Below are 14,161 nucleotides of genomic sequence, written 5' to 3'. Positions count from 1 at the left end.
CTTCTTCCTCAGGCACAGGGCCCTGTGAGTGGCCCAGGAGAATCTATCACAGCTCTCGCTGCCAGTGGATGCCCGTGGGGGAGTGGATAGCCAGGTACATTTATAGCAGTATTTGCTAATCTAGGAAAACAGTGTTTTAAGCCCTGCACCTATTAGAATCATCACTGGCTTCACCTGGAGACACTCAAGCCCAGACATGAGTATGCAGAAGACAAGCAGGGTAAGTCACAAAAATTCAGATTCTTCCAGTGCACGACTTACCATCTTGTCTTAGTGGCAGCGATGCTATAGTTAGTGGAAATTATATTCAAGATATTCTCTGTAGTTACTGCTTCTGATGACTCTGTTGTTTATAAAATACTAGATTTGAGCAACTGAAATGTGTGTGAGTGTTTGAAATTAAGAAGCAGTAAGGTTCAGTTTAAGGAAAATTGGTTTGGATCTAACCAGGGCAATCAGATAGTCATGAATAATAAGAAGTCACGTGTGAACCATTTATTCAGCAAAGTTAGGTGTCCAGTAAAACTAGTTTCAACATTGTTTGCACTACCTAATCTCTAAAATTATAATGTATGAGTCACAGCCCTTAGATGATCTTAACCTTTACTAGAGGATACCCTGCTTTGTGTTCAGTGGCATAAACAACTGAGCAAGGACCTGTGCACACCTGGTGAATTCAACAGGACCATTTTGACAGTACTGTAAGTGATGTGGGTTTTTTCTGTGAAAAAATTGTCAGATGTTATATACAGGACAACAGTTTATGAATAATCAATCAATTGAGAAATTACCATGTTCATATTCAAGTTGCAATTTTAAACTTTTTGTATTGTTTTATGGTGGTTTGGGTACTCATAGAGGACAAGGTAAGTCCTCTGCAAGATAAGTGTGTTTGTATAGCATAACTCTCTTTAGGAAAACTGCATCTCTAAATGTTTTGAAGAGTTACAGTTAATGGATGATAATAACAAATGTAGGGCATGATATGAAATGGGAGTAAGGACTTAAGGATTGCTCGTAAAGCTTCTAGAGGGTTTGGAAAAAAAGAAACTGTGGATAGAGGTAAAGTCTGAAAGAATTAGAGGAAAGTAGTGGTAAAGCAAGTCATAAACAAATCAAAGATCTCAAATTTAAATAGGTTCTAGATATGAAAGAGAACTTTCTGAAAGTGGTTTGTCATGGGGCTCAGGCCCTTCCTACCAACTATATTGCTATAACCATGATACTCAAAGGGTGTGAATTAAGGAACATTTATAGCATATATTAAGACAGAGATTAGGATTCTGAGTTCACTGAATTTTGGAGAACTAAGGCACTGGAAGGTGGAGAACAGAAATGCAGGGTCATCGTGGGCACCGATAAAGATTCAATGATTTTACAAGACATAAGAATTTGAATACTATTTTTCTCTGCAAGTTGGAAACCCAGGATAATTCTCTCCTTTGAAAATCCTCATGTTTTCCTCTACAGAGTACTTTATTTTATAAAAGAATCTGTAGGTAAAATGATCATATAACACAGGAGGTTGATTTGGGTTACTGGATATTCCAGAGTTTTAGTTCCTTGTGTCTGTTAACATAAGTTGTTGAACCAAGTGTGGTACAGTTAGTATTAATTTCTAGAGGTAAAAGTTTTGCCACAGGTGTGGAAAGTATGGTTTCCATGCTGCTGTGGAAAAGGCTTTCCTGTTCTATAGTTATGTATTCTCTGCCAAAAACACCCTTTGTTGCCTTTCTGATAATAAAGACCATAATTGTTCTAGAGTTTCTTGGGTGTTTGATTTTGTTATTATTATTCTTAGATGATTTGGTTCATTTACTGGGCTGGACATGACTTTGCATGCAGCAGACACGCTTGTTTCCATTTGCTGTCCTATGTATATGCTCATTTCCCCTTTCTTAGTAAGCAACAGAATATTTCCAGGACCTTGCTTAACTTCCTAATTGCTCAAAGCATATTTCTGTGTTTTGTTAGTTATGTGGAATTTTTTTTTAAATGGTGCTCAATTTTTCAAGCTTTGGGAAATCACTGTAAATGTTCATAACTTCCTCATTAACAAGTGCGTTTAGTTTCTCTCTGGTGCCTGCCTATATATTTACATGCAGCCTATTATAAAAGATATAATACTATAATTCTCACAAGGGAGAAAGATTGCACTTTTCTGCTTTGATTTTTTTCATCTTCCTAAAATTAAATAGCTAGCCTTGAGTCGCTCCCTTACTTTCTGCTCCGTAGACCTGTAATTCTGAGTTACAGCTTTTTATTTCTTAAAGCCACATTACAAACAGAACATTGGAAACAAAACAGTTTTAAAGGAATTATAACCTGCCCCAATGAGGATGTCTTTGGTGTTACTTAATCCCTCTTTGACTTTAGTTTTTACTCTTTCATAACTTCTTCAGTAGATTGAGTAATTTCCTGGGAGCCTGCTTCCTTGAAATAGAAAGTTGGTATCCCTGAATTCAAATGGCTTGGAATCACTGATACCAAGCCAGCGTTCTACAGTGAAGGGATGTCTTATTGCTGAGGACAAGTTAAAAGGATTTGTAAGCCAAACATAACTTTTATTTTCTTCTTTTACAGAGTTATAACAACATGAAGATGATGTTTTTCCTGTGTCTCTTAGTTGTTGCAATGATTTCTAACAGTTATTGCTATGAGCCCAATCACCGGGGTGTAAGAAACCAAAATCAAAGAGGCCAAGAAAGTCAAAATATGCCACTGCAGATTGTAGGGAAAAATGTTTGTCATTTTGCGTGTTGTTTCTACAAAGAGATTGCTTCTCGTGATAAGAGTGGGAATATTTTCTTCTCTCCTTTGAGCATCTCTACTGCCTTTGCTATGCTGACCCTGGGTGCCAGATCAGACACTCTGACACAGATTCTTAGAGTCCTTAGCTTTAACCCACGTGAGATTTCTGAAAATGAAATACATGAAGGTTATCGTCAACTCATGCAAATGGTAAACAGAAAGAATGAGGTGTTGCAGCTGAATATGGGAAATGTTCTGTTTGTACTTGACCGACTAAAGCCACAACAAAAATTTTTAAATGATCTCAGAAACTTCTACGAAGGAGAAGCTTATCCTATGAACTTCAAAAGGGCTGATCAAGCCCAGATAAAGATCAATGAATATGTAGCAGGAAGAACCAATGGGAAAATCAAAGACCTCATAAATAACCTTGATCCACTTACTGAAATTCTACTTATTAGCTACATTTATTTTAATGGTAAGACATATATATCATATTCTCCTACTTCATACATTATTTCCTCAGGTTAGCCTTGGACTTCATCTTTTTTTACTATATTGTTTTGCAGATGGATATCTTGTTTTCCTTTAGGTTCTCACATAGACTTAATTATAAACAAAGCTACTGGAAATTATATTCTGCTTGATGCTGACTATAATTCTTAGCAAAATTTATGGCAAATTTTCCTATATCTTTTAATATATACATTTATTTCCTGCTGAAGACTAGGTGAAATACACTTTGAGGAAGGCATCTCTATCCAGTAAAGCATCTAGTTGTATAGAGTCTAGGAGAATTTAAGCATTTTCTCAAATGTTTTGTTGGCTAGGAATTACTTTGAAATGCATTTCAGCTGTTTTTTGTTTAGCAATTTCAGTTAAATTCAATGAACACTGTAAAAATAAAATCTAAGTTCTTAGCTATTGAGTAAATGTACTCTTTTAGGGTTTCTTTTACTATGTTCAGCTGTGTTCTTTTTTTTCTGCTAACTATGCTTTAACTGATAGTATCGCTGTAGGCCCAATGTGTCCTCCACAGGCAGAGGTTTTCAACCTTTTTTTTTGATTTGCAGATTCTAATATCTTCTAGTGAAGAGATGAACCCATCAGTATTAAATACAAGCCTAATGACAATAAGCTTTTCTTAATTAATTTGTGGGGTCTGCTGAGATACAGTCTACAGATCATCCCAGAGCTTTTCAGACTGCTGATCTGATGAGAAGAGGAGAAAGGCTGTAAGGCTCAATAAGTGGTCTAGTAATGGATATTGCATCTTCTCTCACACCTCCTCTCTTACTCTTCCATAATAGCTCATTTGATAGGATTCTGAAAACAAAGCAATTCTACTCAAAAAAATAATATTTTGTAATTATGTGATAAAGATATTTTAGGCTTTTATTGAAATAGAAGACATATTAGAAAAGGTACTATTTTAAGAGAAAATTTTTTATTCTTTTAAAGCCATTAACCTGAATGCTTTCACTCTCCTCCTCAATAAGAATCTTCCTCTGAACGTAATTCAAAACTGTATTTTTTCTTTTGTTTTGCTTTGCTTTTCATCTGTCTCTGCTCCTTGTGTTAATCTCTGAAGGTTTGGCCACAGCTAAATGGAGCTATTTGGAATATAGATGGTTAATATTTCTTAATTCTCTTGAAAGCATAATTGTTTAAAATAATTCTTTTAAGATAAGCTTTTGTCTAGCATCAGGCACGTCTTTCAAAATAGGCAAAAAAGCTGTTCATTTTTCTTTTACTGAAAGGTGTTTGAAGAAGGAGTAATATATATAGTAACAAAATCATGAGAAACCCTCTGTCAAAGAGAACTTTTTATTACTGATAACTTTTACATGTTCTAAAAATAAGTTTTGTGGAAAATTTAGATATTAATTATTACTGAAATGATTTCCCAGCTTCTTCGAAGACAGTGGAGGTTTAGGTTTAGCTTTCCAATTTTAAAGAAAATGTATTAAATAATAGCATTAATAGCAGCAAGTAGGTTAACGCTAATTGATCTAGAGGCTGAGATTATACTGGAGAGAATCCCTAAAGCTCAGATACCCCTATAACCATTATATTCTTTAAAGCTCTTTTCCACTCTCTGCACATTTAACCATCCTTGCACAGTACTGATGATTCTTCTCCCCCTTTTGTGGTGTAGCATAGTGTAGAAGTCCTTCCTTAAGAATCAAAGTCTGTTAATAACATCCTGGTTCTCAGCCAGTGGGCGTGCTAGTCCACTACAGGACACCAATCCTTTATCGTGCCCTAGCTGAGCGGGTCACCACAAAGCATCATACTTTGAGGCTGATTTTCCACTTGAACACTGTGAAGCTTTAGACAAAGGTGCTATCCCTGGAAGACAGCCTCCTAACAGAGAGGAGAGCGTAGGAATAAGAGTTCCTCTGAAACAGGAGGAAAGGATTGGTCGATACCCTCACTGTTTAATCTGTGCACTAAATCCTAACATCATATTCAGTTTTTAGTCAAGCAAAGCTCTTTCTGAAATCAGTGAGTGTTTTGCCTCAGTTTAGCACTAGATAAAGGTTATTTTAGTGTTTCAGGACCTGTCTTTCATATTTCTGTGATTAAATCTGCTTTCTTTTTTTTTCCCTTAAGCATATCAAGGCAGAAATTCTGCCTGTCAGATGTCTGATGATAGAAGTCACTGTTATGAGGAAATGTGAAAATAGTAACTTCTTCCATCTTCAGAGTATTGGCAGCTGTCAATTTATATTTTCAGAGCTCAAGACGTGCACTAACTTAAGTGCATTTCACTCTTTCCAAATACTAAATGGGTGTTGTTTATATCTATTTCACAGATGATGGAAACAGCAGACCATAATTTCTTTGTTTGTATGAAGCTGCCTAGTAATGATTGTTCAAAAAGAGATCAGAAGACAAAATGGGTTGCATCTTGCTTCATGGGTTTCTTAATGACACTCATTTTACTTTGTGGCCTTTGTTTTGCCCACTAAATTTGTCACAGATATAGTTTTGCTCTCAAAGACAAAACTAAACTACAGAGTAGCACCACTTTTTTAAAAAATAATGAAACACCCTCCCCCCCTTTTTTTTAATCTGCTCAACCTCTGAAGTGGATCAGCTGGGTAGTTGGAATTTGGTTTAGAAATTCCTCTCCATTAAGGATAAGAACATTTCAGAATTTCAACACAGACAGTTTGTTTCACTAGAAGTAGGTGAGGAACCTTTGAAAAGCTAATATTTTGAACACGACATTACAAAAAATGTCTGTTGTTGTTTTGATTTTTAACCCAGCAGTCTGGTAGAATTAAATTCTTCATGACTTTATTGTCCATGAACTGAAGTGGCATGTAAACCCTTTCTTTCTGCAAATAAGCTGAATTCTTTCATTTCTCTGGAGAATGGATCCCTCATTTCACTTTTTGCATGTCTGTTTTGGTGTGGAAATAAAGAAAGGAGAAAAGCTTTCTTCTTCCGAGCTCTCATTTAAAGGCTGCATCATATGAGGGCTTTATAGGCTAATTAAGACTGTTATCAAGAAGAACATGTACACTAGAACCTTTGATATCTCACCTAAATGAAGGATATTGAGGTCTGCTCTGAGGGAGTTTTTTATACCACACTCTACTCACTGTGTGTTTCTATTGAATTATTCTGAATATTCAGTAGGATCAAGAGATCATTGCAAGCTGGTTTGTTTTTGAAGCTGATCCAGCTGTACTAGTTTCTGTCATCCATGAATGTGTCCTGTGGTGACATATCCTATGGTTTCATGTTACCAAAGTATCCTATAACTCTGTCTCTTGTGTTTCAAGCTGAATGGGAAAAACCTTTTGATCCAAAAAACACTAAAAAGAGCAAATTCTTTGTGGATGGGAACAAGGCTGTTGAAGTCCCAATGATGTTTGGAATGGGCGTTTTCAAGCATGGCTACGATGAACAGCTGTCTTCCACTGTGGTGCAAATGGATTACAAGGGAGGTGCCTCAGCATTTTTTGTTCTGCCTGATCAAGGAAAAATGGGGAAGCTGGAGAAAAAAATGAATTGTGGACGTATAACAAGATGGAGAACACTATCCTCAGCAAGGTAAAATTCTGCAGTTCTTGGTTCAGGTAATAGGCAAGGGGACACATCATTTTCAACCGGCTGGGCGGTGACACAGAATCAGTATACTGTTCTTAGTTCTATTATAACCTGCAGAAGAATTCCAACTGACCGAAGTTGAAATCTGGCTCACTGATATCCCTGCTTTTTAGCATTTGGTACTCTATGAAGTAAAAACCTTCACAGCTTCAGGACTTTTGTAATTTCTGCATTTTGCTTCCCATCTTCAACTCTTGGTTTTCGGTCTTAAGACTCAGTCCTAAGACCTCTTCTCACTTTTTTGGGGCAGGTGTCCTTTCTTCTAGTTACAAGTAAATTCCCAACACTTTCCTTCAGTCTTTTTTCTTGTCTGTTGCTTTCTTTCTGCATATTAAAATTACCATTATATGCACATTTAATGCTGGAATAACGGCTTAGCTTTCATTTGTTAATTGTGAGAGCAAAGCTCAGTGACAAGGGTATAGACCAGCTGGCACATTGCAGAGACACTGTATTCAGTTGCTCTGAAGATTTATGAAAGCAAAATTGTAATAAGCTCCCCTTGCTTTAAGGTAACTTTGAGACTAGAAAGCAGAAAGTTTATATGCTTTCTGAAACCACCATTAGACTCCTTCCATTCAGTATCATGTAGTAGTAGCCTTTGATGGGACAACTAAGATTATGAATCAAGATAACTATAAAACATTTTTTTTTTTTGTCAAAGAAACACAATTGCCTTTAAAATCGGCAAGAAGGACACTAAATATGATTGGGTGGGTTTATGTTTTCCCTCCACATCCTCTACCTCCCTTCCAAACTGGAATAATCTACTAAAAGCCATGAATCGGACTTGTAAAACATATAATATATAAAGGCATCACTGTCAAAGACTAACTTGTTTCGTGCAGATCCCTGTTTGTCATCATGACAATTCTCTCCTGCAAACTAATGATAAATTCCTCCTTTTCCCTCTGTTTTTTAAAGCAATTGATTGCCTTTTCTATTACTTGAAGTCCGTGGGAAATCTTAATAAATGGCTTTGATGTAGAGTGTGGAATGATTCAAGGACTGTGAACAAGCTATTTTTGTCCCTGTTTATCTGCAAGCTGTTGTTGCCACAAGGTGCAGAAGCATTGTGAGGAACATTCTTCTGTTGGAACATTACTGTTGGCTGCTGAACAGGGGATAATGCCAACATATTGCCAGTACAGGCAGCTGAGATCTCTTTAATGGCTGAATTGTAGAGAAAACATCACTTTCTATTCTGGAAAGTATATCCCAGTTCTTCCTGCTTGGTCACATTGTTGCTTGTTGAAAGCAGATGGGGGCTTGTAAATGAGTCTCTCTGTGTAATAGCAAGATGAGTGATTCAACGATAATTGTATCCTCACTTGAGATGGCAATCAGCAGTCAGAAATTAGGCAGAATAAGAGATCCGTAACCTATTGTGAATCCACTAGCTCTCTCATTTTTGGATACCAGCCAGATTTGGCATCAGATGGTATGCTGTGCTGAAGGTATGGGCCCTTTAGTTCATGCTTGTCCACTGAATAATTCACTCTTTGGCTAACTTCAGTAAGCGCTCCACGTCTTCCCGACCTGGAAGCTCGGACAGCTGACCTGGTTTCTCACCAGAAAACAGTACCTACTGTCAGCATTAGCACTACCCTCTGTCTTATTGTGCTGCTTCTAGCTGTAAATGTTGTTTGCAATTACTTTGCAAAATTGTTAGAGCCTTATTCAAAGAGCAAGGAGGAAGTTAGAAATATGGAAATTTGATTAATTTGTGGAAAGCAGAAATGTAATTATTTGGAAAAAAATCAATAAAATAGACATTGGACTTGACATAGAAAAAGAATTATCTGTTGAGTAACTATATTCTGACACTGTGCTTTTATTTTTTTGCTTGGTCAAGCATACAATCACCTCCACATGTTGTCCTGCTCTTTTGTTATATCTTTTCGTGTATTCCGTCCTGAATTGTGTGATAAAGACACAAAGCAGACTTTTTTTTTTTTTTTTCTTCAAAAGTAACCAGTTAACTTGGATGAGTTTGATTTTTTTTTTTTTTTTTTTTTTTTGGGCCAAGACTGAGAAACCTACAAGAATCGCTTTTTCACATGGTAAATCCACTGCATCTTTAGTAATGGGATATGATTAAGGTGCTTCCAGCAGAAAGCATAAAATAGCATTAAATTCTGAAAATGTCAGATGAATATCCTTAGGGAGGTACAGCTGTATTGCACTAAATCATTGCTGAGTCAGTCTTACTGTTCATGTATTGGCTCACTGCAGACAGTAAGCCAGCAACCTACAACCCTGGCCTCTCAACCAGCCTTCCAAAATCATCATAAACCTTCTTTTCTATTCCCCAAACTAATGTCACTATATGCTAGGGAGAACCTGCAAGCAAAATGTCTCTGGGGAGAAAGCTAAATGAACTTATCTATCAGGACTCTGTTACACTGCGATATCTGTTCAAAAGTTTCACCATATTCTTACATTTCTTTTTTAGAGGCACAGTAAATTTGCGTATTCCAAAATTCACTCTTTATGGGACATACGACCTAAAAGAGATATTATATAAAATGGGCATCATGGATGTATTCACTGATAAGGCTGACCTGTCTGGGATCACTGGACAGCCGCAGCACAGAGTTTCCCAGGTAAGTCAGACATGCTTCTTGTTTCCAGGGCTCATGGCTACTGAAACTTACATGACTTTCTTTATAACTGTTTGTGATGCAAAACTGTAGAGTGGATTTCCGTCACATGAAAAGGCCTCTGTTGGCATACAAAGGACTTCACCCATGTTATTTCCTCTGTCAGTGCATCTGAGTTGGAGCAGATTACAAATCTGTAATTTTTTTAATCTGGGAGGCTTTTCTGATCCTTGACCTTATAAACTAGACAGGACCAAATCATTCTCTCTCTACACCTTGGTACCCTCCTGTGGCACGTTGATACAGTCATTGCATTGCTGCTTCTGTCTGTGTCTACGTTCTTTAGCCTGCCTGTGGGCAAGGAGGGAGCTGTGGGATGTATTTTATGCAGGGTGTATTTTATGCTTGTGTTTTATGGATGAGAGAGGAAAAACAGTGCTTGCTTTTAAACTTTGGGAGAAAGGAAACTGCAGTTTTTAAAATCATTTGGCTTCAGGTATATAAGCAATGAGTCTCATTGGTGTCCGGCTGAGGCAAAAGCTGCACATTAGTCATAGTTCAATAAACCTAGAGTTTAAAGCTGACAACCAATGCAAATTCAATTGTCTAATATAAACAAAACAACAACCCTCATGACCCCAGGTGAATTAGGGTCTGTGAATGTCTTGATTTTGCAAGCTATACCTTAGATGCTTCTCTGCTCTTGCCCTGCATTTCTAGCCTTTATGCTTTGCTCTCATTTTTTCCAAGACATTAAGGAACTTGGGAAACATAATTTCAGGATGCTATTCATTGTGCCATTCTGCATGTTAATTCTTAAGCTGTGTGAACTTGTAATAGGCAGTTAAATGTGATTGTGTGCTCCTAACCTTCAGTTGAGCTCCGCGGATCTGCACGAGTGGGAGCAGGGAATAAGAAAAGAAAGAAAGCAAATGTCTTTACTAGCCCCTGTGCAGGGAATGAAGTTTTCCTCTCTGGTGCTTGGAAATCCATGCTTCATGTATCTTGCTGATTTTTTTTCCAGCTTTACTGTCTCTCTGCAGTGGACTCCCACCTGTCCATCTGATGCTTGTTTCTTAACAAAAACTTCTCCAGGCACTTTTAGCTCAAGTTCTTATTTAGATGACTAGTTTTGTAACCCCTTGACTTGTTACATCTCTCTGTTCACAGGCGGTTCATAAGGCTGTGATAAAGGTGGATGAGACGGGCACTGAAGCAGCAGCTGCCACAGGAATGGAAATAGTGCCTATGTCTGTTCCAGTTACCATTACATTCAACAGACCCTTCCTAATAGTCATAACTATGGAGGAAAATATACTCTTCATGGGAAAAATTGTGAACCCTTTGAAGAAGGATTAAATTGATGTACACATTAGGTATGCGGTGATCACCATTGTTAAAGGAAGTGTTTGACCTGATGAATATGGCATGGCTGCAGAAGGCTATCCACCTCTTAACTGATGTTATTCACTGGTTCTGTTTTAGATGAGGCTCAGTTTAAGTTGTCATAGCTGTGTATTTGTTTGGGCCTTGTTGTTGTTGGTGTGTTTTTTTTTTTTTGTTTTTTTTTTTTTTTAAAGGAAGATTACATTCAGGCAGAACTGTCTTTAGATCTGGGATGAAATAGGCCTGTGTGATACTGACAGCATGGATACATCTCCTATCAGGGAAGATAAGGAGCACATGGCTGGAGAGTGTTGTGTAAGCCTGCTTCTTCCCTTACGGTTGCCTCCTCACCTTTTTTTGGTGTTGACTGACAAATGGGTACAAGTTATGGAACTCTTTGTGCTGATTTCCCTACCAACATCAAGTTCATATCTAGCATAAATCTTAATATACATAATGCTTACTACCTGGCATAGTACCACTGCTGTCCAGTAAGTCCTGGCCTTTCAGCTGTTGTTCCAGCTAGGCTGCTGCAAAGGTGTCACGGAGGGTGGGTTTTACCCCTGCACATTTATACTGGCCTGCCCAGTGTGTCTGTGTTTACAATCCAGACTCATTCCAGGGAAAATGTTAAAGGGTCTAAGAAAAGAAGTAGATCAGATCTCTGCAGTTCAGTGCCCTGGAGCTGACCTCTGTGAATCAGATATACAACTCAGAGCAGTCAGAAGACTACTTCTAACCCCCACCTGCACCTAAACCAGCTTCTTGAAGCCCACAAACAGCAGGAAACACAGACCATCTTCTCTTGGTGCGAGTGCCTGTACAAGTATCCTCTGCTTCTGGGAGATTACCCATGGTAGTAAGCACCATTCCAGTACTGTTTGTAGGACCAAGCACCCTACTGACAACAGCCATACCCCATTAGTGACACTTACTGTGTCTCTGGATATATAACCCCTTCTGTTCCCAGACTGTCCAGTAACACAACATCGGTACTTATTTCTTATCTGCTTCATGGTTAGTATAGCCACAACATTATAGAGAACTATTCTCACTATTAAGATACACAATACTAGAAGTCACATTCATAATGTGCATGCTTATTTATTTTTTCTTGTTTACTTGATTGTCTATGTTTTCTTCTATATTTCACAGCATCTATCATTATTTTAATTCTTTGCTCATGTTCATGGTATATATCTGTTCTCTGGTTGCAGGAGGGGTAAATTATTGAAGGAAATGGTTTAGTCTGTTTAATATGTATTAAGCATTAACACCAGTCTTTGTACAGCCTTGAAATATGCAGGCAATTGTACTATGATAGAAGAAAAACAATGAATAAACATGACTTTAAAAAGTTTCTAATTTTGCAATTTATTTCTGTAGTTCAGAGTTAAGAGCTAAGTATGTTTCAAGCAGGTTTTTTTGAATGGTGTCAACAGTTATTAATACACTACTCATATACATTATATCAGCACAGAAATGCCAATATTAACCCTCAGAAAGCCTTTGGCTTAAATTCCTGTTCAGTGTATAGTACGATATCTCTGTTAGGAGTAGAACATTTTGGGAATGTTGGGCATTTCTTTGATTCAGAGATATTTGTTTCAAAGACTATAAGCAGTGTGCTGCTTCTGGTCTATCAAATGTGTGGCTCTGTGTGGCTCTCATCTCTCTTTTAAAAATCTCTCTTGACTCTAATAACTATGTTACCAGTCATGACGTGTTTTGAGCTGTGGTTCCTGTCATTCCATACACAAAATATAGGCCATCTAGATTATATATTTTTAATAGATTAGACAGAAAAAAACCAAAAGTTTTTAGAAGCTATAAGCTTTTTGTAGAGGAATCCACTTCTAAAATAAAAGCACTGAAATCAAGAATAAGGAAGAATAAAATTTGTATTTCCCAAAATGAAATGTAGACATAATGAATGTGTTTTGATTTGTCTTTGACGACATCATTGGATCCCTAGAAAAACTTGAGAGACAGTACATTTCTACATTTTCTTACAGAATATTGTAGTTTACATTGATTTAGAGGCACTGCAGCTCTTTCTAGGTCACAATCAGTTTTCTGACATAATCAGATCTTGCAGATTGCTTTCCTTTAAAAACGTGGAGCAATGCATTTGATTGTATATAAAAAAACCCCTTAAATTAAAAAACAAAAGGCAGATTTACATACGAAATAAATTAGAATTATGAGGAAAAACTTCAGAAAATTGAAGTTCTGGTGAAATGAGGGACTACCCTCCACCAAAAAGACCAACCCTACAACAATAAGTCTAAAACTGTGACAAGAACAAGCTGGAGGACAAAAACCCAACCAAACAAAACCAAACATCCAGAAATCATAGCATATAATAATATCTACTTTTCAAAGAGATCAGAAAGCTGCCAGAGCACCTGAGGGACAGGTACATGTTCAAAGCGTAAAAAGAAGTACTAAGAAGGGTAATGGCAAAGCAGAAAATTTCAATCCATTGCATGTGTAATTCCTTTGCAGTGATTGAGCCTGAGCAACTATTTCAGGTTGAATTAAGAATAGAAGAGTTTTTAGAAAAAAAAATAGAAAAGCAAGTAACAAATTGCCAGGATTGTTTAGTATGTATGCAATAGCTCTTAGCTGCCTCAAGAACAAAACTGTTAAGCTTTACAGTGTGATACATCAGTTAGATTTATTACTCTGGTACAGAGATCAGAAGTGAAAAATGTGACATTTTTTCTTAAAAGACGTGAAAGTATGAATGCAGTAAATTGCAGAACAGTTAGTCCAATTTTGGTATTTTGGAAACTGTAGAATTTGCAGTTGTATGAATAGGTAGGGCAAAATATTGAAGAAGTGACACAGCTTTACCAAAGGATTCTTTGAAAGTGTTATGTGTGTGGTTTGATTGATACACGTCACAATATTCAGAAAATTATAAGATTCCTAACCAAAGGATCTCAGAAAACCCTAAGCCAGTAGGGAGTCAAGACCCTTTATAAGAAATAAGTTTTGCCTGTGTTATAGAAAGAAGTCAGAGATCACGTGGGAACCTAATGAACTGTGAGGTGACACGTTTTTCTGGTGTTCCCATCTTGTTCAAGGGTAAGGATCTCACGGTACTCGGTAACAGGCTGATAAAATGTCACAGGAAAATCACTGCCAATAAATCTAAAGCAAAGAATACAGAGAAAAAAGCCCACAAAAAGTGTGGTGTTCTCTTATGTTAGGTATTGCTACTCAGAATAGAGATTTTGCAATGATGCTGGGTGGACCACTGAGTATGTCATCTCCATGCTCAGTGCTGG

General features: G+C 37.2%; 1 protein-coding gene across 1 annotated transcript; it reads left to right on the top strand.

The window, feature by feature from the left end:
• Positions 1 to 571: 571 nt before the first annotated feature.
• Positions 572 to 12,203, top strand: LOC104057804 (alpha-1-antiproteinase F). Its single transcript, XM_054068374.1, has 5 exons — positions 572 to 701; positions 2,584 to 3,229; positions 6,549 to 6,819; positions 9,332 to 9,482; positions 10,650 to 12,203. Exons 2-5 carry the CDS (start codon positions 2,596 to 2,598, stop codon positions 10,836 to 10,838), a joined length of 1,245 nt encoding a protein of 414 aa, XP_053924349.1. The 5' UTR covers positions 572 to 701; positions 2,584 to 2,595; the 3' UTR covers positions 10,839 to 12,203.
• Positions 12,204 to 14,161: the final 1,958 nt, after the last annotated feature.

Source organism: Cuculus canorus, chromosome 5, assembly GCF_017976375.1.
Source record: "Cuculus canorus isolate bCucCan1 chromosome 5, bCucCan1.pri, whole genome shotgun sequence".
In the NCBI taxonomy this organism is placed as follows: domain Eukaryota; kingdom Metazoa; phylum Chordata; class Aves; order Cuculiformes; family Cuculidae; genus Cuculus; species Cuculus canorus.
Note: the sequence above shows the minus strand (reverse complement) of the source record. Positions and strands in the feature narration are given on the sequence as shown.

Excerpts from the sequence above, each read along its gene's own strand:
- LOC104057804 (XM_054068374.1), top strand. The coding sequence starts at position 2,596 with ATGAAGATGATGTTTTTCCTGTGTCTCTTAGTTGTTGCAATGATTTCT. Across the intron at positions 6,820-9,331 it reads AGAACACTATCCTCAGCAAG|AGGCACAGTAAATTTGCGTA; the intron begins GTAAAATTCTGC and ends TTTCTTTTTTAG. Across the intron at positions 9,483-10,649 it reads CGCAGCACAGAGTTTCCCAG|GCGGTTCATAAGGCTGTGAT; the intron begins GTAAGTCAGACA and ends CTCTGTTCACAG.